General features: G+C 44.2%; 2 protein-coding genes across 2 annotated transcripts in view; both read right to left on the minus strand.

The window, feature by feature from the left end:
- Positions 1 to 1,394, minus strand: part of lrrc39 (leucine rich repeat containing 39) — an 11,017-nt gene extending 9,623 nt beyond the window's left edge. The window contains exons 1-2 of the mRNA XM_039810888.1: positions 1,310 to 1,394; positions 1 to 144 (exon numbers count right to left, since the gene is read on the minus strand). The exon at positions 1 to 144 is cut by the window's left edge and continues 64 nt beyond it. Coding sequence (XP_039666822.1) covers positions 1 to 64 — 64 coding nt within the window. The 5' untranslated portion in view covers positions 65 to 144; positions 1,310 to 1,394. The remainder of the gene's footprint in view (positions 145 to 1,309) is intronic.
- A 3,496-nt stretch (positions 1,395 to 4,890) lies between these two features.
- The window catches only part of dbt (dihydrolipoamide branched chain transacylase E2), a 26,716-nt gene continuing 11,606 nt past the window's right edge, over positions 4,891 to 20,000 (minus strand). The window contains exons 5-11 of the mRNA XM_039811452.1: positions 19,807 to 19,934; positions 17,242 to 17,494; positions 15,267 to 15,433; positions 12,484 to 12,561; positions 8,785 to 8,976; positions 7,096 to 7,167; positions 4,891 to 5,151 (exon numbers count right to left, since the gene is read on the minus strand). Of these exons, the coding sequence (XP_039667386.1) occupies positions 4,891 to 5,151; positions 7,096 to 7,167; positions 8,785 to 8,976; positions 12,484 to 12,561; positions 15,267 to 15,433; positions 17,242 to 17,494; positions 19,807 to 19,934 (1,151 nt within the window). The remainder of the gene's footprint in view (positions 5,152 to 7,095; positions 7,168 to 8,784; positions 8,977 to 12,483; positions 12,562 to 15,266; positions 15,434 to 17,241; positions 17,495 to 19,806; positions 19,935 to 20,000) is intronic.

Below are 20,000 nucleotides of genomic sequence, written 5' to 3' on the forward strand. Positions count from 1 at the left end.
TGATCCTCGTCTCCCACAGAGCTTTGATGGACGCCACCGCGCCGCACGCCACCACGCCCACCATGATGACCACTTCCTGTCAGCCGCGTGATGTCACAGGCAGGACGACCTCTGACCTGCAGACACTTCCTCCCGCTCAGCGTCCTGTCGGATTGGTTAATGACACGTTGAACACACTGTTAAATATTATCTACATGTTTTATTGATGCTAGAAGGAATGTGAACACAAGACTACTACTAACTCTACTATAATATAACTCTGCTAACGTGTGTGTGTGTCTCTGTGTGTGTGTGTCTGTGTATGTGTGTGTCTGTCTGAGTGTGTGTGTGTCTGTGTATGTGTGTGTCTGTCTGAGTGTGTGTGTGTCTGTGTATGTGTGTGTCTGTCTGAGTGTGTGTGTCTGTGTATGTGTGTGTCTGTCTGTGTGTGTGTGTGTCTGTGTATGTGTGTGTCTGTCTGAGTGTGTGTGTGTCTGTGTATGTGTGTGTCTGTCTGAGTGTGTGTGTGTCTGTCTGAGTGTGTGTGTGTCTGTGTGTGCGTGTGTCTGAGTGTGTGTGCATGTGTCTGAGTGTGTGTGTTTGTGTGTGTGTGTCTGAGTGTGTATGTGTGTGTCTGAGTGTGTCTGAGTGTGTGTCTGAGTGTGTTTGTGTGTGTGCATGTGTGCGTGTGTCTGAGTGTGTTTGTGTGTGTGCATGTGTGCGTGTGTCTGTCTGTGTGTATCCGAGTGCCTGTGTGTGAGTGCGTGTGTCTGAGTGTGTGAGTGCGTGTGTGTCTGAGTGTGTGCATGTGTGTGTGTGTGTGTCTGAGTGTGTGTCTGAGTGTGTGCATGTGTGTGTGTGCGTGTGTCTGAGTGTGTGTCTGAGTGTGTTTGTGTGTGTGAGTGCGTGTGTCTGAGTGTGTGAGTGCATGTGTGTCTGTGTGCACGTGTGTGTGTGTCTGAGTGCGTGTGTGTGAGTGCGTGTGTGTCTGAGTGTGTGTGTTTGTGCGTGTGCGTGTGTCTGAGTGTGTGTGTGCATGTGTGCGTGTGTATGAGTGTGTGTGTGTCTGTCTGTGTGTATCCGAGTGCCTGTGTGTGAGTGCGTGTGTGTCTGAGTGTGTGTGTGCGTGTGTCTGAGTGTGTGTGTGTCTGTCTGTGTGTATCTGTGTGTGTCTGGTACAGATTTTAAAATCTCCTGAGTCTAACTTTCACAATAGTATTATAGGTAGTACAGTTGTAATACAGTGTGTAGTATTGTGTGTATTATTAGTAGTATTGTGTGTATTTGTAGGAGTATTATGAGTAGTAGTATTGTCTGTGGGAGTCCTGACCGTGTCAGCGTAGCAGCCGTCCTTCATGCTGCGTCTCTTCACATGAAATGTGACCCCGAGGGCTGCTGGGTAATTTTAGCCTCGAGGTCACATGACCTCATGCTGCTTAAACAGAAAGCCTCCAGATTAGAAGACACAGCAGCAGCAGGGCCGGGGAACGTCTCCGAAAAACATCAACAATGTCAGAAAATAAACCTATGAAAAAAGCCTTGAAAGCTCTAAAGGAAAAAGGAACAGAAATGTCGACAAAAAATCTTGAAAAAAGTGGAAAAAAAGTCACAAAAAGTGTGTAATAAAAAGTCAAACTTGTGTAATTTCAGTTTGTTAAATGAAAGCATGATGGACATATTTGGTAGTTCTGTGTCTGTGTGTGTTGTGTGTGTCTCTTGTGTGTGTGTCTGTGTGTGTCTCTCCGTGTGTGTCTGTGTGTGTGTCTCTCTGTGTGTGTGTCTCTGTGTGTGTGTCTGTGTATGTGTGTCTCTGTGTGTGTGTCTGTGTGTGTGTCTCTGTGTGTGTCTGTGTCTCTGTGTGTCTGTGTGTGTGTCTGTGTGTGTGTCTGTGTGTGTGTCTCTGTGTGTGTGTGTGTCTGTGTCTCTCTGTCTGTCTGTGTCTTTGTGTGTGTGTGTGTGTGTCTGTGTGTCTCTCTGTGTGTCTGTGTGTGTCTCTGTGTGTGTCTGTGTCTCTGTGTGTCTGTGTGTGTCTGTGTGTGTGTCTGTGTGTGTGTGTCTGTGTGTGTCTCTGTGTGTATGTGTGTGTGTGTGTGTGTCTTGTGTGTGTCTGTGTGTCTGTGTGTGTGTGTGTGTGTGTGTCTCTGTGTGTGTGTGTGTGTGTGTGTGTGTGTCTCTGTGTGTGTGTCTCTGTGTGTGTGTGTGTGTGTGTGTGTGTCTCTGTGTGTGTGTGTGTGTGTGTCTCTCTGTGTGTGTCTCTGTATATCTGTGTGTGTCTCTGTGTGTGTGTCTCTGTATATCTGTGTGTGTCTCTGTGTGTCTCTGTGTGTGTGTCTCTGTGTGTCTCTGTGTGTGTGTCTCTGTGTGTGTGTGTGTGTGTGTGTGTGTCTCTGTGTGTGTGTGTCTCTGTGTGTGTGTGTGTGTCTCTGTGGGTCTGTGTGTCTCTGTGTGTGTGTCTCTGTGTGTGTCTGTGTGTGTGTGTGTGTGTGTCTCTGTGTGTCTCTGTGTGTGTGTGTCTGTGTGTGTGTCTCTGTGGGTCTGTGTGTCTCTGGGTGTGTGTCTCTGTGTGTGTGTCTCTGTGGGTCTGTGTGTCTCTGTGTGTGTGTCTCTGTGGGTCTGTGTGTCTCTGTGTGTGTGTCTCTGTGTGTGTGTCTCTGTGGGTCTGTGTGTCTCTGGGTGTGTGTCTCTGTGGGTCTGTGTGTGTGTGTCTGTCTCTGTGTGTGTCTGTGTGTGACAAATAGAAACATGAAACTGATTTGAGCACTTCTACTTTATTTCACACATAACTTTATAACTTGAATAATTTCAGATCCACCCAAAAATACAAAAACCCAAACGTTCTTTTATACACCTTTACAGTTAGTCTGTCGCTACGGAAACACAACGCAGGACAAGTTCTGGACCAGTGGGATCGGTTCTGTAACAGAAACAACGCAGTTTGTAACAGTCTGCAGCCGGGCCGGAACCAGAGTCCCCAAAAACCCACCGCGGTATTATTTACAACTTTCAGACATCGCTCAGATGTTACAGAGGACACACGGACACGTTACACCAACCGGTTCTGATCCGAGGTCTCTCGTTTAGTGTAGGGATGCACCGAAACCAGGACTGGGCTTCTGATTGGGCTGAATATTTGGGCTTTTTGACGGGATTACAGGAAGGTGTTAATGTAGGTGGAGCGCTCAATGCAGCAGGCTGTGAGAAAGTGGACATGCTCACCAGAGCAGAACATGTTGTTTGGCAGAACTTTCAGTCAAAAGAAGGCCATTCAAGTCCAGCTACATGTTCAATTCTCAATGCTGATTGGTCTGGTGGTGGCGAGGACCCTAAACTACACACAACATGGCCGCTGTTACAACATCTGGTCTGAAACATCTGAAAGAATACGAGTTGTGCACGAAGGAATCTCCAGACAGCAGCCAGAATGCAGCAACTTCAGGTACGGCAAAGGAAGGACAGTCCCTGTTTACTTCATTCATGAGTTTACTGGGCTCATGGACTGAGGATGGGAGGAGGAGTCAGCACAATCTCAACCAGGGGAGTCAGGATTCAGACCAACCCCAATAATCTGGATTCAGGATTCAGACCAACCCCAAAAATCTGGATTCAGGATTCTGCAGAAACCCAAAAAATCTGGATTCAGTGCATCCCTAGTTTATGGTCTCTTTTTCTGACTTCCTTTTGTCATTCTGTCGGTTTTTTTGTCTTGTCTGTCAGTTGTGTGTCAGTTGTGTGTCAGTTGTGTGTCAGTTGTGTGTCAGCTGTCTGTTTTGTTCTGGCCGACTCCACTTTTTGTAGTTTTCTTTGTGATATTTGTCCTTCTATGGTTACAGTTAGTAGTCTACGGAGACACAGTCCCGTTAGCAACAGCACAGGTCAGAGATTAGTGTCTGTGTTTCAGAAGTTAAAATAAGGAAGTGATGTCACATCTGATCAGGAGTCTGCTCCACTTCCTGTCCGCTACACACGTCAGCTGATCATCGCCAATAAAAACATGATTTATGATCAATTCACTGAAACATTCACAATGAATCGGCAGTTTGAACTGAAAAACACCAAACTAAAAAGGTCAGACTTTAACCAAACCAAGTGTCTGTGAGAGAGGGGTGTGTGTGTGGTTTGTCGTCATGGAAACAACATGATTGACAGGCTGACTAGGCTGACCCCCCCTCCTCTTCACAGTGGTGCCTTGCTCAAAGGCAACAGAAACGATGGCGAGCGAAAGTGAACACAAAGGCCTCGGAGAGAGAGAGAGAGAGAGAGAGTCAGACAGAAGAGAGAGAGAGAGAGAGAGAGAGACAGACAGAAAGAGAGAGAGAGAGAGAGAGGGACAGACAGAAGAGAGAGAGAGAGAGAGACAGAGAACAGAAGAGAGAGAGAGAGAGAGTCGAGACAGAAGAGAGAGAGAGAGAGAGAGTCAGACAGAAGAGAGAGAGAGAGAGAGAGTCAGACAGAAGAGAGAGAGAGAGAGTCAGACAGAAGAGAAAAAAAAAAGTCAGACAGAAGAGAGAGAGAGAGAGAGAGACAGACAGAAGAGAGAGAGAGAGAGAGAGACAGACGAGGAGAGAGACAGAAGAGAGAGAGAGAGAGAAATCAGACAAGAAGAGAGAGAGAGAGAGACAGACAGAAAGAGAGAGAGAGAGAGAGAGACAAGAAGAGACAGACAGAAAAGAAAAAAAAGAGAGAGAGAGAGAGAGAGGGAGAGAGGGAGAGAGTCAGCAGAAGAGAGAGAGAGAGAGAGAGGAGAGAGGGAGAGAGAGTCAGACAGAAGAGAGAGAGAGAGAGAGAGAGACAGAGAGACGAGGAGGAGGGAAAGGGGGAGGAGCCTCAGAGAGAGAGAGGAGAAGGCAGAAGAGAAAGAGAGGGAGAGAGAGAGACAGAGAGAGAGGAGGAGGAGAGAAAGGGGGCGGGGCTTCAGACAGAGACACGGAGCGAAGGCAGAGAGGAAGTGAAGGGTGCGTGTGGCGCGTGGCTCCTATCCGCCCAGGGCTGATGGGTAAAATCTATTTGGAGGTCCAGCATGCTATGCACCCAGGGGTTCTCCAGTACTCCCTCACAGGTTGGAGAACCAGAACACATGAGGTAGGCGCCGTCCGATGATGCGGTGATCTGGCTGAGCCGGCCCTTGCAAGTGGGCGGACCACCGGAACCACTGGCATCGAACCGAGGGAGAACCTGGAGAACAAACATGTATGTGTTCATACTGAGGGAGAACCTAAAGAACAAACATGTATTCATACTGAGGGAGAACCTGGAGAGAACATAATGAGGGAGAACCTGGAGAGAACATACTGAGGGAGAACCTAAAGAACAAACATGTGTTCATACTGAGGGAGAACCTAAAGAACAAACATGTGTTCATACTGAGGGAGAACCTATAGAACATACTGAGGGAGAACCTGGAGAGAACATACTGAGGGAGAACCTATAGAGAACATACTGAGGGAAAACCTAAAGAACATACATGTGTTCATACTGAGGGAGAACCTATAGAGAACATACTGAGGGAGAACCTAAAGAACAAACATGTGTTCATACTGAGGGAGAACCTATAGAACATACTGAGGGAGAACCTGGAGAGAACATACTGAGGGAGAACCTATAGAGAACATACTGAGGGAGAACTAAGAACATACATGTGGGGATACTGAGAAAAAAAAAAAAAAAAAAAGAACAAACTGAGGGAGAACCTGGAGAGAACATAATGAGGGAGAACCTATAGAGAACAGACTGAGGGAGAACCTAAAGAACATACATGTGTTCATACTGAGGGAGAACCTATAGAACAAACTGAGGGAGAACCTGGAGAGAACATAATGAGGGAGAACCTATAGAGAACAGACTGAGGGAGAACCTAAAGAACATACATGTGTTCATACTGAGGGAGAACCTAAAGAACAAACATGTGTTCATACGGAGGGAGAACCTATAGAACATACTGAGGGAGAACCTGGAGAGAACATACTGAGGGAGAACCTAAAGAGAACATACTGAGGGAGAACCTATAGAGAACATACTGAGGGAGAACCTAAAGAACAAACATGTGTTCATACTGAGGGAGAACCTGCAGAACATACTGAGGGAGAACCTGGAGAGAACATACTGAGGGAGAACCTGGAGAGAACATACTGAGGGAGAACCTATAGAGAATATACTGAGGGAGAACCTAAAGAACAAACATGTGTTCATACTGAGGGAGAACCTGCAGAACATACTGAGGGAGAACCTGGAGAGAACATACTGAGGGAGAACCTGGAGAGAACATACTGAGTGAGAACCTATAGAGAACATACTGAGGGAGAACCTAAAGAACAAATGTGTTCATACTGAGGGAGAACCTGCAGAACATACTGAGGGAGAACCTGGAGAGAACATACTGAGGGAGAACCTAAAGAACAAACATGTGTTCATACTGAGGGAGAACCTGCAGAACATACTGAAGGAGAACCTGGAGAGAACATACTGAGGGAGAACCTATAGAGAACATACTGAGGGAGAACCTATAGAGAACATACTGAGGGAAAACCTATAGAGAACATACTGAGGGAGAACCTATAGAGAACATACTGAGGGAGAACCTAAAGAACAAACGTGTTCATACTGCAGGAGAACCTATAGAGAACATACTGAGGGAGAACCTAAAGAACAAACGTGTTCATACTGAGGGAGAACCTGCAGAACATACTGAGGGAGAACCTGCAGAACATACTGAGGGAGAACCTATAGAGAACATACTGAGGGAGAACCTGCAGAACATACTGAGGGAGAACCTATAGAGAACATACTGAGGGAGAACCTGCAGAACATACTGAGGGAGAACCTATAGAGAACATACTGAGGGAGAACCTAAAGAACAAACGTGTTCATACTGAGGGAGAACCTGCAGAACATACTGAGGGAGAACCTGCAGAACATACTGAGGGAGAACCTGCAGAACATACTGAGGGAGAACCTATAGAAAACATGAGGGAGAACCTATAGAACAAACATGCATGTGCTCATAATGAGGGAGAACCTAGAGAACAGTCTGAGGGAGAACCCTGAGAACAGTCTGAGGGAGAACCCTGAGAACAGTCTGGTGGAGAACCCTGAGAACAGTCTGGTAACGTGAGGACTCACCTGTATTTTCCCCAGAGCTCCGATGGCGACTTCAGGAGGAAGAATGACCGGTTTGGCGTACGTTCCTCCGATCTGGTTCAGAAACAGGAAACACATTCAGTCAGAATCAAGACTCTTTATTAGTCACAACGGAGACAGACAGACAGGCAGACAGACAGACAGAGAGACAGACAGACAGACAGAGAGACAGACAGAGAGGGAGAGAGACAGACAGACCGACACACAGAGACAGACAGACAGGCAGGCAGACAGAGAGACAGACAGACAGGGAGGGAGACAGGGAGGGAGAGAGACAGACAGACCGACACACAGAGAGACAGACAGACAGACAGACAGAGACATGTTGTGTGCTGTATCCCTGCTGCTACATCCCCTCTACTCTGTGTCAGTGTAAAGATGAACATGTCCTGGTGTCCTCTCACTACTGCAGCGTCACTGAGCTCCTGAACCTTCAACATCTGGACACCGCTGGGTTCTTAAACTACACCTTCAACATCTGGACACCGCTGGGTCCTTAAACTACACCTTCAACATCTGGACACCGCTGGGTCCTTAAACTACACCTTCAACATCTGGACACCGCTGGGTCCTTAAACTACACCTTCAACATCTGGACACCGCTGGGTCCTTAAACTACACCTTCAACATCTGGAAACAGCTGGGTTCTTAAACTACACCTTCAACATCTGGACACCGCTGGGTCCTTAAACTACACCTTCAACATCTGGACACAGCTGGGTTCTTAAACTACACCTTCAACATCTGGACACCGCTGGGTTCTTAAACTACACCTTCAACATCTGGACACAGCTGGGTTCTTAAACTACACCTTCAACATCTGGACACCGCTGGGTTCTTAAACTACACCTTCAACATCTGGACACCGCTGGGTTCTTAAACTACACCTTCAACATCTGGACACAGCTGGGTTCTTAAACTACACCTTCAACATCTGGACACCGCTGGGTCCTTAAACTACACCTTCAACATCTGGACACAGCTGGGTTCTTAAACTACACCTTCAACATCTGGACACCGCTGGGTTCTTAAACTACACCTTCAACATCTGGACACCGCTGGGTTCTTAAACTACGAGGCTACTCTGTAGTCTGGACGTAGACGAGACCGTTGGAAACAGTCAGAGGTAACCTATGGATACGACATCAACATCGATATACGAGACTAGTTATAGTCTTACATGGTGGATATTGTGATGTCACAAGTTCTCTTTTCCTGGTTTAAAGGCTGCATCACAGTGCTGCCCCTCACACACACACACACACACACACACACACACACACACACACACACACACACACACACACACACACACACACTCTATACTAATCTATAGAAGTGAGCCCATGATGTCACATCGAAAAGAGAAAAACTAGGAGTTTTATTGTGAGTTGAAGTACAAAGACAACGAAATGCAGTTTATCCAGCGGGCCGCGAGTTTGACAGTTTGAACTAAACTACTGGGTGTGTGGTGATGGAGCAGTGGATATGTCACATGCCTTTGGTGTGGGAGACTAGGGTTTGATTCCCACTGCGAAACATCAACCAGTGTGTCCCTGAGCAAGGCACTTAACCCCAAGCTGCTCCAGGGGCGTGGGACCTCTGACATATATAGCAATCAAGCTGCAGACCAGACTCCCTGTTCTCTTGTTGTTGTTGTTGTGTACTCACGGAGCCGATGTTGGACAGCGTGAAGGTTCCTCCGCTCAGCTCGCTGGTGCCCAGCTGCCCCCCCACCCCGAGCGCCTGCAGGCGGTTCAGCTCCTGGGCGATGTCGAACACGCTGAGCAGCTGCACGTTCTTCACGTTGGGAACCAGCAGGCCCTGAAGAGTGTCCATCGCCAGCCCAATGTTATGGGACGCCTGCAACACACACAGATACACATTATTATCATATACACACAGTTACTACACATTATTATCACACACACACACACACACACACACACACACACATTATTATCACACACACACACACACACACACACACACACACACATTATTATCACACAAACACAACAGCTGGAGCATTCATTCAAGTCTTTTACTGGTCTGCACGTATACAATACTACAGATTAACATACACATGCTACCTGCATTTTTATTTTATTTTTATATATATATATATATATATATATATATATATATATATATATATATTATATATATATATATATATATAATAGAGAGAGAGAGAGAGAGAGATTAGAGCTGTAACCTGTATGGTATAGAGATTAGACAGTACCTGTATGTTAGAGATAGAGCTGTAACCTGTATTGTATAGAGATAGAGCTGTAATCTGTATAGTATAACTGTAGAGATAGAGCTGTAATTTTATATAGATAGAGTAACCATATAGTATAGAATTAGGATAAATAGTATAGGATAGCTGTAACCTTAGTTAGAATTAGAGCTAACCTGTATATAGAGCTTAACTTTAGTAGAGAATCCGACTAACTTCAGTATAGTATAACTTAGACTAACCTGTTTATAGTATAGAGATAGAGCTGTACACATAGAGATAGACTATACACAGATATGACATATAGAGATGATAAACTTATAGATAAGATATAGAGACAGACACAGTATAGTATAGAGTGTAAATAGAATAGAGCATAACAGACAAATAGTAATATAGGAGAACTTACATAAACAGTATATTAGATAGAGCTGAACATGATGTACGCACAACAGTAATTAGAGCTTAACATAATAAACAGTATGACAAGTATAGAATAGAGCTGAAAGAGTAAGGAGACAGATAGAAACAGTATAGAGCAGCTGTAACACAGACATATAGTATAGATAGATTAACATATAGTCAGATAGAGTACGAAACAGCAGTGAGAAACAGACAACATGATAGCAGATAGGCTGTAACATGATTCAAAAACAGTATAGAGATAGAGTTTGCATAGACAGAGCTTAACATGATGTGTGTAACAGTATAGTATAGATAGACTAAACATGAGAAACAATAGTAGAGACAACATGATAGCAGTAATACAGTAGGAGCTGTAACATGATAACAGTAGAGCTGTAACATGATAGGAACAGATAGAGCTGTAACATGACAAAGTAAAAAAAAAAAGAACATGATGAAACAGTATAGATAATGACAATGCATGGAATAGGATAGTATAACATGATGCTTAAAAGATAGGAGCTGTAACATGTTGTGACTAAGAAAATATAGTATAGAGATTAGAGCTGTAACATGATGTTGAACAGTATAGTATAAATACATGCTTAGTAAACAGTATAGTATAGAGATTAGAGCGTAATGATGTGTACAAGAATAGTATAGAGAAGAGCTGTAACATGATGCTGTGTAGTAAACAGTATAGTATAGAGATTAGAGCTGTAACATGATGCTGTGTAGTAAACAGTATAGTATAGAGATTAGATTAGGATAAACAGTGAGCTAACATGATGCTGTGTAGTAAACAGTATAGTATAGAGGTTAGAGCTGTTTATTTGTTTTATTATATTTTAGTTTGGATTTAACATGATGCTCAGTGTTAAACAGTATATGTATAAATAAAGTAAATAGTATAGTAGGAGCTGTAACATGATGCTGTGTAGTAAAGTATAGTAGTAGAGATTAGAGCTGTAACATGTGGATAAAGGTAATAAATAGTATAATATGATAAATGAGTGAAATAGTGATGCTTAACATGATTTAGTAACAGTATAGTATAGAGATTAGAGCTGTAATATGATGCTGTGTAGTAAAGTATAGTATAGGAGATAGACTGTAAGAAGAGTATGTATGGTATAGAGATTAGTAGTTGGGGTAACATGATGCTGTGTAGTAAACAGTATAGTATAGAGATTAGAGCTGTAACATGATGCTGTGCAGTCAACAGTATAGTATAGAGATTAGAGCTGTAACATGATGCTTTGTAGTAACAGTATAGTATAGAGATTAGAGCTGTAACATGATGCTGTGTAGTAAACAGTATAGTATAGAGATTAGAGCTGTAACATGATGCTGTGTAGTAAACCGTATAGTATAGAGATTAGAGCTGTAACATGTTGTGTAGTAAACAGTATAGTATAGAGATTAGAGCTGTAACATGATGCTGTGCAGTAAACAGTATAGTATAGAGATTAGAGCTGTAACATGATGCTGTGTAGTAAACAGTATAGTATAGAGATTAGAGCTGTAACATGATGCTGTGTAGTAAACAGTATAGTATAGAGATTAGAGCTGTAACATGATGCTGTGCAGTCAACAGTATAGTATAGAGATTAGAGCTGTAACATGATGCTGTGTAGTAAACAGTATAGTATAGAGATTAGAGCTGTAACATGATGCTGTGTAGTAACAGTATAGTATAGAGATTAGAGCTGTAACATGATGCTGTGTAGTAAACAGTATAGTATAGAGATTAGAGCTGTAACATGTTGTGTAGTAAACAGTATAGTATAGAGATTAGAGCTGTAACATGATGCTGTGCAGTCAACAGTATAGTATAGAGATTAGAGCTGTAACATGATGCTGTGTAGTAACAGTATAGTATAGAGATTAGAGCTGTAACATGATGCTGTGTAGTAACAGTATAGTATAGAGATTAGAGCTGTAACATGATGCTGTGTAGTAAACAGTATAGTATAGAGATTAGAGCTGTAACATGTTGTGTAGTAAACAGTATAGTATAGAGATTAGAGCTGTAACATGATGCTGTGCAGTCAACAGTATAGTATAGAGATTAGAGCTGTAACATGATGCTGTGTAGTAAACAGTATAGTATAGAGATTAGAGCTGTAACATGATGCTGTGTAGTAAACAGTATAGTATAGAGATTAGAGCTGTAACATGTTGTGTAGTAAACAGTATAGTATAGAGATTAGAACTGTAACATGATGCTGTGCAGTCAACAGTATAGTATAGAGATTAGAGCTGTAACATGATGCTGTGTAGTAAACAGTATAGTATAGAGATTAGAGCTGTAACATGATGATGTGTAGTAACCTGTATAGTATAGAGATTAGAGCTGTAACATGATGCTGTGTAGTAAACAGTATAGTATAGAGATTAGAGCTGTAACATGATGCTGTGCAGTCAACAGTATAGTATAGAGATTAGAGCTGTAACATGATGCTTTGTAGTAACAGTATAGTATAGAGATTAGAGCTGTAACATGATGCTGTGTAGTAAACCGTATAGTATAGAGATTAGAGCTGTAACATGTTGTGTAGTAAACAGTATAGTATAGAGATTAGAGCTGTAACATGATGCTGTGTAGTAACAGTATAGTATAGAGATTAGAGCTGTAACATGATGCTGTGTAGTAAACAGTATTGTATAGAAATTAGAGCTGTAACATGCTGTGCAGTAAACAGTGATAATGAAGCAGGTACCTTGTAGGTGATGTTCTGGCAGCCTTCATCCACCGACGCGTTGAGGACAGGGAAGTGCAGGAGGCCGAGCGAGGCAGCCTGGACCAATGAGAGCGCAGCATTAACGTCAATGCTAACTATCGAGCCAATCATCTTTCACACAGATCAACATCGTTGTAACACGGAGCTTCTGGCTCAAGTAAAGTCCTTCCTAACAGGCGGCATCTAGAGAAGAGCGAGCTTTACGTTCCCCTCGATCAAACATCCCTCTCACACCTTCAACTTCCTCCAGACGTGCACACATCACCCCCCCGCTCTCTACGCCCTCCACAAGCTCCCGCTGCGCTTTACAATCCTGTTGTTCCAGCGTTATTGGCCGAGATTTGAACACTTGGTGAGAACAACAGATGGTTGCGGTCATCCAGGCAACTTATTTACAGCCTGTTATAGGGAGCCTTGGTAACTGAGGACCAGGGATGTCAACAGAGGGCCAAATGCCGCTAAAATGTTAGCTATTTCAAAATAGTTAGTTTTGAATACAATATTTTATAGCATGACCCAACTGTAAACTGCTTTTACATCAGATATTTTCAGTGCTGTCTCTTTGAAAATGTTTACCATTAAAAAATTGTCAAAAAACAACTTTATTTATTTATTTATAAATCCTGTACCTTGCACGACATTTCCTATTCAGTGTTTATAAGCCTGTTAGATTTTTCCAGCCATGTGTAATTGCCTCATGTCACTAGATGGCAGTAAAGTCAAGAGAGAAAGTCTGTCTGAAATAAACTAATTGATGAATCAGCATCCAGCAGCTGAAGGTCATGCTGCTGAGTGGTGGTGCTGAATGCCCCACCCCCCCGACATTCACATAATAACAGAAGATCTTCTAAATCTAAGCTCACGTCATGTATTTTGGATAATGTAATACATGTCAGCGCTGGGACGTTTTCCTTTCTTCCTCCTGCTTTAATGCTGCTTTTCTGATTTTACTGTGTCCTGTGTTATTCTGTTTAGTGTATGTAATGTTGTTCCCTGATGTTGAGCACTTTGGATCCCTGCTGGTCGCTGCCCAATGTGGGGCCCGCAGGCCCAGTTTGGCCCGTGCCGCCATGGGAATGGACGTGCTTGAGCTTATTCTGCTCTTATTTTAAAATCCTAACCGTTATGACTACGAAACAGACATTTAGTGCAGCTAAAACATAACCTAATCCAAAAAGAAGCATATCAATCATCTCTGCTAATTAATAAAATGACTGTACAGCAGATTAAAGAACTGGTTTTATTTCTAAATGTTTATTAGAGTAGATTTATTGTTCTACCCAGATACGTTTTAGGCCCTTTGAACGGAGGAATGAGGGCCCCTCTGCTGTAAAGGGCTGAGTAACTAGACTTTGATGGTGTTAGTGAGCGTGAGTGTGTGTGTGAACCTTGATGAAGGGCATGTAGCTGAGTTTGCCTGTGTGTGTGTGTGTGTGTGTGTGTGTGTGTGTGTGTGTGTGTACACCTTGATGAAGAAGGGCATGTAGCTGAGTTTGAGTGTGTGTGTGTGTGTGTGTGTGTGTGTGTGTGTGTGTGTGTGTGTGAGGGCATGTAGCTGAGTTTGACTGTGTGTGTGTGTGTGTGTGTGTGTGTGTGTGTGTGTACACCTTGATGAAGAAGGGCATGTAGCTGAGGTTGACTGGGTGTGTGTGTGTGTGTGTGTGTGTGTGTGTGTGTACACCTTGATGAAGAAGGGCATGTAGCTGAGGTTGACTGTGTGTTGTGTGTGTGTGTGTGTGTGTGTGTGTGTGTGTGTGTGTGTGTGTGTGTGTGTGTACACCTTGATGAAGAAGGGCATGTAGCTGAGTTTGACTGTGTGTGTGTGTGTGTGTGTGTGTGTGTGTTTTTGTTATTAAAGATTACTGAGGTTGACTGTGTGTGTGTGTGTGTGTGTGTGTGTGTGTGTGTGTGTGTGTGTGTGTGTGTACACCTTGATGAAGAAGGGCATGTAGCTGAGTTGACTGTGTGTGTGTGTGTGTGTGTGTGTGTGTACACCTTGATGAAGAAGGGCATGTAGCTGAGGTTGACTGTGTGTGTGTGTGTGTGTGTGTGTGTGTGTGTGTGTGTGTACACCTTGATGAAGAAGGGCATGTAGCTGAGTTTGATGTGTGTGTGTGTGTGTGAGTGTGTGTGTGTGTGTGTGTGTGTGTTGTACAACTTTGATGAAGAAGGGCATGTAGCTGAGTTTGACTGTTTGTGTGTGTGTGTGTGTGTGTGTGTGTGTGTGTGTGTACACCTTGATGAAGAAGGGCATGTAGCTGAGGTTGACTGTTTGTGTGTGTGTGTGTGTGTGTGTGTGTGTGTGTGTGTGTGTGTGTGTGTGTGTGTGTGTGTGTGTGTGTGTACCTTGATGAAGAAGGGCATGTAGCTGGTAGGTTTTGTCTGTGTGTGTGTTTTTTTGTGTGTGTGTGTGTGTGTGTGTGTGTGTGTGTGTGTGTGTGTGTGTGTGTGTGTGTGTGTGTGTGTACCTTGATGAAGAAGGGCATGTAGCTGAGTTTGACTGTGTGTGTGTGTGTGTGTGTGTGTGTGTGTGTGTGTGTACCTTGATGAAGAAGGGCATGTAGCTGAGTTTGACTGTGTTTGTGTGTGTGTGTGTGTGTGTGTGTGTGTGTGTGTGTGTGTGTGTGTGTGTGTGTGTGTGTGTGTGTGTACACCTTGATGAAGAAGGGCATGTAGCTGAGGTTGACTGTGTGTGTGTGTGTGTGTGTGTGTGTGTGTGTGTGTGTGTGTGTGTGTGTGTGTGTGTGTGTGTGTGTGTACACCTTGATGAAGAAGGGCATGTAGCTGAGTTTGACCCCCCGAGCCTCGGCGGTGGAGCGGAGCTCCGACCTGAGGGCCACCAGGCGGCTCAGGTCCACCTCGTCACAGTAACCAAAGTGAGGAATCTTCAGAGCTGCTGTCATCGTACGCACCATCGCTTTGTGGAAACCTGGAAAACACACAAACACTCAGAGTCACCTGGAGAACACACACAGAGGCCCTGTTTACACGAATACGCTTGCGGGTGAAAACGACAAAATATCATCAGATGTGCATTTCCAGTGCCTCGAAGAATTGATTTCAAAACACTTTTACTGGTTTATAAATCACTAAACGGTTTAGGGCCAAAATACATTTCTGATCTGCTACTACACTATGACCCACCCAGACCTCTCAGGTGGTCTGGGACAGGTCTGCTACACTATGACCCACCCAGACCTCTCAGGTGGTCTGGGACAGGTCTGCTACACTATGACCCCCCAGACCTCTCAGGTGGTCGGGGACAGGTCTGCTACACAATGACCCACCCAGACCTCTCAGGTGGTCTGGGACAGGTCTACTACACAATGACCCACCCAGACCTCTCAGGTGGTTTGGGACAGGTCTGCTGCACTATGACCCCCCAGACCTCTCAGGTGGTCGGGGACAGGTCTGCTACACAATGACCCACCCAGACCTCTCAGGTGGCCTGGGACAGGTCTACTACACAATGACCCACCCAGACCTCTCAGGTGGTCTGGGACAGGTCTACTACACAATGACCCACCCAGACCTCTCAGGTGGCCTGGGACAGGTCTACTTGTTGTCCCCAGAGCCAGAACTAAACAGGGGGAAGCAGCATTCAGTTTTTATGCTCCACATATCTGGAACAAACTCCCAGAAACCTGCAGGTCTGCAGCAACTCTCAGTTCTTTTAAATCAAGCTGAAGACCTTTCTATCTTTTTGATGTTGCCTTTCTTTAAATAACTGTTCATTTGTTCTACTGAAGTTGCATTGATGACACTGTATAGCCTATACTACAGTATGTTTGGGATAAATAAAGTTCATCTAACTATCTGACCTGCAGATACCTTCTTCTACGTAGGACGTGAAGCTGGGCAGGAACACTGTACTATTTAAAATTTAAAAAACTAAGCATGAGGATAGAGATCCAAACAGGCTTTTTATTCTCACTTTTCTTAATGTTTTTGTGGCTTTCAAGAAACCCCGGTGAGCCCAAACCTCAGACTTCCCAACTACATGTAGCTCCATGCTAACACAGAGGACAGCTGTAGAACTCATCTCACAGAGGAGCTTTTATCAGAGATACACTGAATCCAGGATCTGGCCTCTGATTGGGCTGAATATTGGACTTTTGACGGGGTTCTGGTTTCTGCTGAACCTTAGAGTTTATCCCCAGTGAACCGAACCCTACGCTTGCACTCGGCGCGCTACGCTGGTCGCCGTAATGACGGCGCCATTGATTACAGGAAGGTGTTTACGTAGGTGGAGCGTTCAATGCAGCAGGCTGTGAGAAAGTGGACATGGATCTGGTGAGCAGAACAAGTGTAGTTTGGCAGAACTTTCAGTCAAAAGAAGGCCATTCAAGTCCAGCTACATGTTCAATCTGCTCAATGCTGATTGGTCTGGTGGTGGCGAGGACCCTAAACTACACACAACATGGCCGCTGTTACAACATCTGGTCTGAAACATCTGAAAGAATACGAGTTGTGCACGAAGAATCTCCAGACAGCAGCCACAATGCAGCAACTTCAGGTACGGCAAAGGAAGGACAGTCCCTGTTTACTTCATTCATGAGTTTACTGGGTTCATGGACTGAGGATGGGAGGAGGAGTCAGCACCATCTCAACCAGGGGAGTCAGGATTCAGAAAAACCCCAATAATCTGGATTCAGTGCGTTTTTAATTTCTTGGTCAGGCTGCTCGGCTGGAATCGGCCCTGAAAGTGAACCGTGTTGGTGTTTTACGGCGGCGTACCTTTGAGCGGCTCGGTGACGTCCTTCCCGGTGAAGACGGGTCTGGGCGTGGCGGGCGGAGGTTTGGCGGCGGCGGCCGCGGTGGTAGCGGGCCGGGCGGTTGCCGTGGCGGCCGGGGCCGGAGGCGGAGTCTGGATCTCCTGGAACAGAGTCGGAGGGATGATGGCGCCCGTCTGCTTCGCCAGGAAGTTCAGGATGTCTTCCTTCAGGATGCGTCCGTCTCTCCCCGTCCCCACAACCTCGCTGAGTTTGATCTGAGGGCAGAGGGAACGTCAGGGGTCAGACGCACTTTAACCAGGACTCTTCCATGACTTTTTGGCAAATTTCCATGACAATGTGTTCCTGAAAATGTCAGTCGACATTCTACAGTAAGAATACAAATGTGTGTTAAAGTTTCCCCTCAGAGGTTTAACTATAAATGAATGATAATGTCTGTGGTTCATAGATGGATTCTTAATATCGCTCCCCGAATACAAGGCTGAGGTTAAGATCAGGTGAAAATACATTTATTAATCACATATTATTATGCTGTGTTAAAAACAATTCCATGACTTTTCCAAAACTTTCTGGGTCTTTTTATGTTTCCAAAACCTTTCCAGGCCTGGAATTTGCATTTTTAAAATTCCATAACTTTTCCAGGTTTTTTCAAAACGTATGAACCGTGAAACGTTATAATCCTCAGAGGGAACGTTATCATCCTCAGGTAGACTCGCACGTCTCCTCAGAAGACAAAGACCAGAGGTCAGAGTGGTACGCTGTGGGCAGAGACTAGGCGTTCTCAGAGGGGGGCGCAATATTTGTTAATGGCAAAACATGTGTCATTCTGAATGAAGTATTGTGGAGCTGCAGAGACGTCCCGGACTACAAATCCCATCATACAGACTACAGAAACCATCTTTGTTTGGTACAGAGCCTCGCAAAAATCACACATTTTAATTTTTTAAGATTTAAAATTAGGCCTAGTCAATGAAAATGAGAATAATGATACAAACATGATCATTCCCTTCAATATCGTGCATCATATCGCAATCGCAATATCGGTCAAAATAATCACAATTAGATATTTTCCTCATATCGTGCAGCCCTAACTACCAGTACACCGTTGGCAGCTATTTGCCATCTCCAGACACATCCGGTCTGACAGAGTTTCCCGTCTTTTAAGAAAGTGTACCAAAAGGACCCAGCTCCCTGTGAGACTAACCAGAGCCCTGGGTTTGACCCTGGTGTTGTCTTCCCGTCAACCTTGAAAAAAACACTTGTTTTTTTCGACGTTTTTGACGCCTGTTTTTCACAGTTTGTTTTTGCTTTTTCCAACGTTTTAAATTGTTAAATTTTTCTTCTACACATTTCAGCGCTTATTTCTACGTCCCATATTTTATGATATAAAACAAAAATTGAAAACGGGTCAATGTGACCCGAAGTCAACCAAGGGTTAAAGCAGTGAGATTAACAGAGACGCTGTATTATCTTTGCTTAGAAGTAGGGCTGAGTACCAAATTCAATACTTTTTAGGCACCGACCGAATTGTCTCCTTAGCATCGAGTACTGAAAAATGCCTCGTCATTCAGTCCCTAAAGAGTAAATCTGATCAGCGTCAGAGAGCCAATCAGCACGCAGCACACTTCTACCAAGATGTAATAAAGTCTGTGATTGACGTTACACGTCTAGAGACACGCAAGAAAAACTCTGTTACACAGATACGCTCACGTACTCAGAGCTGGGAATTGGTATAGGAAAAAAGTATGGTTAGGAAGCTGTATTGAAGTCCCGGTGTTGGTTCTGAATATTATTTAATCGTTATGATAACTCTTTGGTTCGGTGTTTGCCTCGTATCTTACAGCTCACTTCTTATGTCAGCTTCAAATCAGAAATGTTTCCATATGGTAGTTTTTAGGGATGCACCGAAATGAAAATTCTTGGCCAAAACCGAAAACCGAAAGAGAGGAAACCAAGACCGAAAACCAAAACACCGAAAGAAATTATGCCAATTATTAGTACCATTGCATTTATGGCTATGACTGTGTACTAACTTTACTAAAATCAAGGCATTGCAATTGTATAAATTAATATTAAAGTTTAATTAAAAAAATATCTAGCAGAAATATGGCTACAATCTGATAGTCACATACAGTATACAGTAGCCTAAGAACAGAATAGCTTACCTATTATTATTATTATTATTATTATTATTATAATTTGAGGCACTTTCTTGCTCCGTCTCCACGCGGGTTCTCCGTCTCCATGGCGACCTGGATCATTTCTCGTGCGCTCTGCTTTATTTCCGCATCCAAGTAATGGTCTTTATAACGCGGATCAAGTACAGTCGCGATGAAGTGCAGAGGATCCGAACAGATCTCAGTGAACCGTGTGCTGACAGACTCTAAGAGCACTTCTCATTGTTTTCTCTCCGTGGTTCGTCTCTCTTTGCTGAGGAGACGCTTTGCCGGTGGACAGATCGGCTACTGACACACGTGCAGGTCGCTGTTTCTGAAAACATTTTCGGAGGCCGAATATTCGGTGCATCCCTAGTAGTTTTCGTTTTCTTTGAGAGTAGACGGAGACTCACGTTGTTCTCGATGGCGAGGCGTCTGACGGCGGGCGTGGCCTGCGTCTTCAGCCCTTTGATCTCCTGGTGGGTGTGTTCTTCTCTCGCCATGGCGGGCGTCTCCACCACGTCCTCCTCCGGGATCACCGCTGACCAACAACAACACAACACACATCAGACAACAAGCAGAGACAACAGACTTCACCTGCAGAAAC

Source organism: Perca fluviatilis, chromosome 9 (assembly GCF_010015445.1).
Source record: "Perca fluviatilis chromosome 9, GENO_Pfluv_1.0, whole genome shotgun sequence".
Lineage (NCBI taxonomy): Eukaryota > Metazoa > Chordata > Actinopteri > Perciformes > Percidae > Perca > Perca fluviatilis.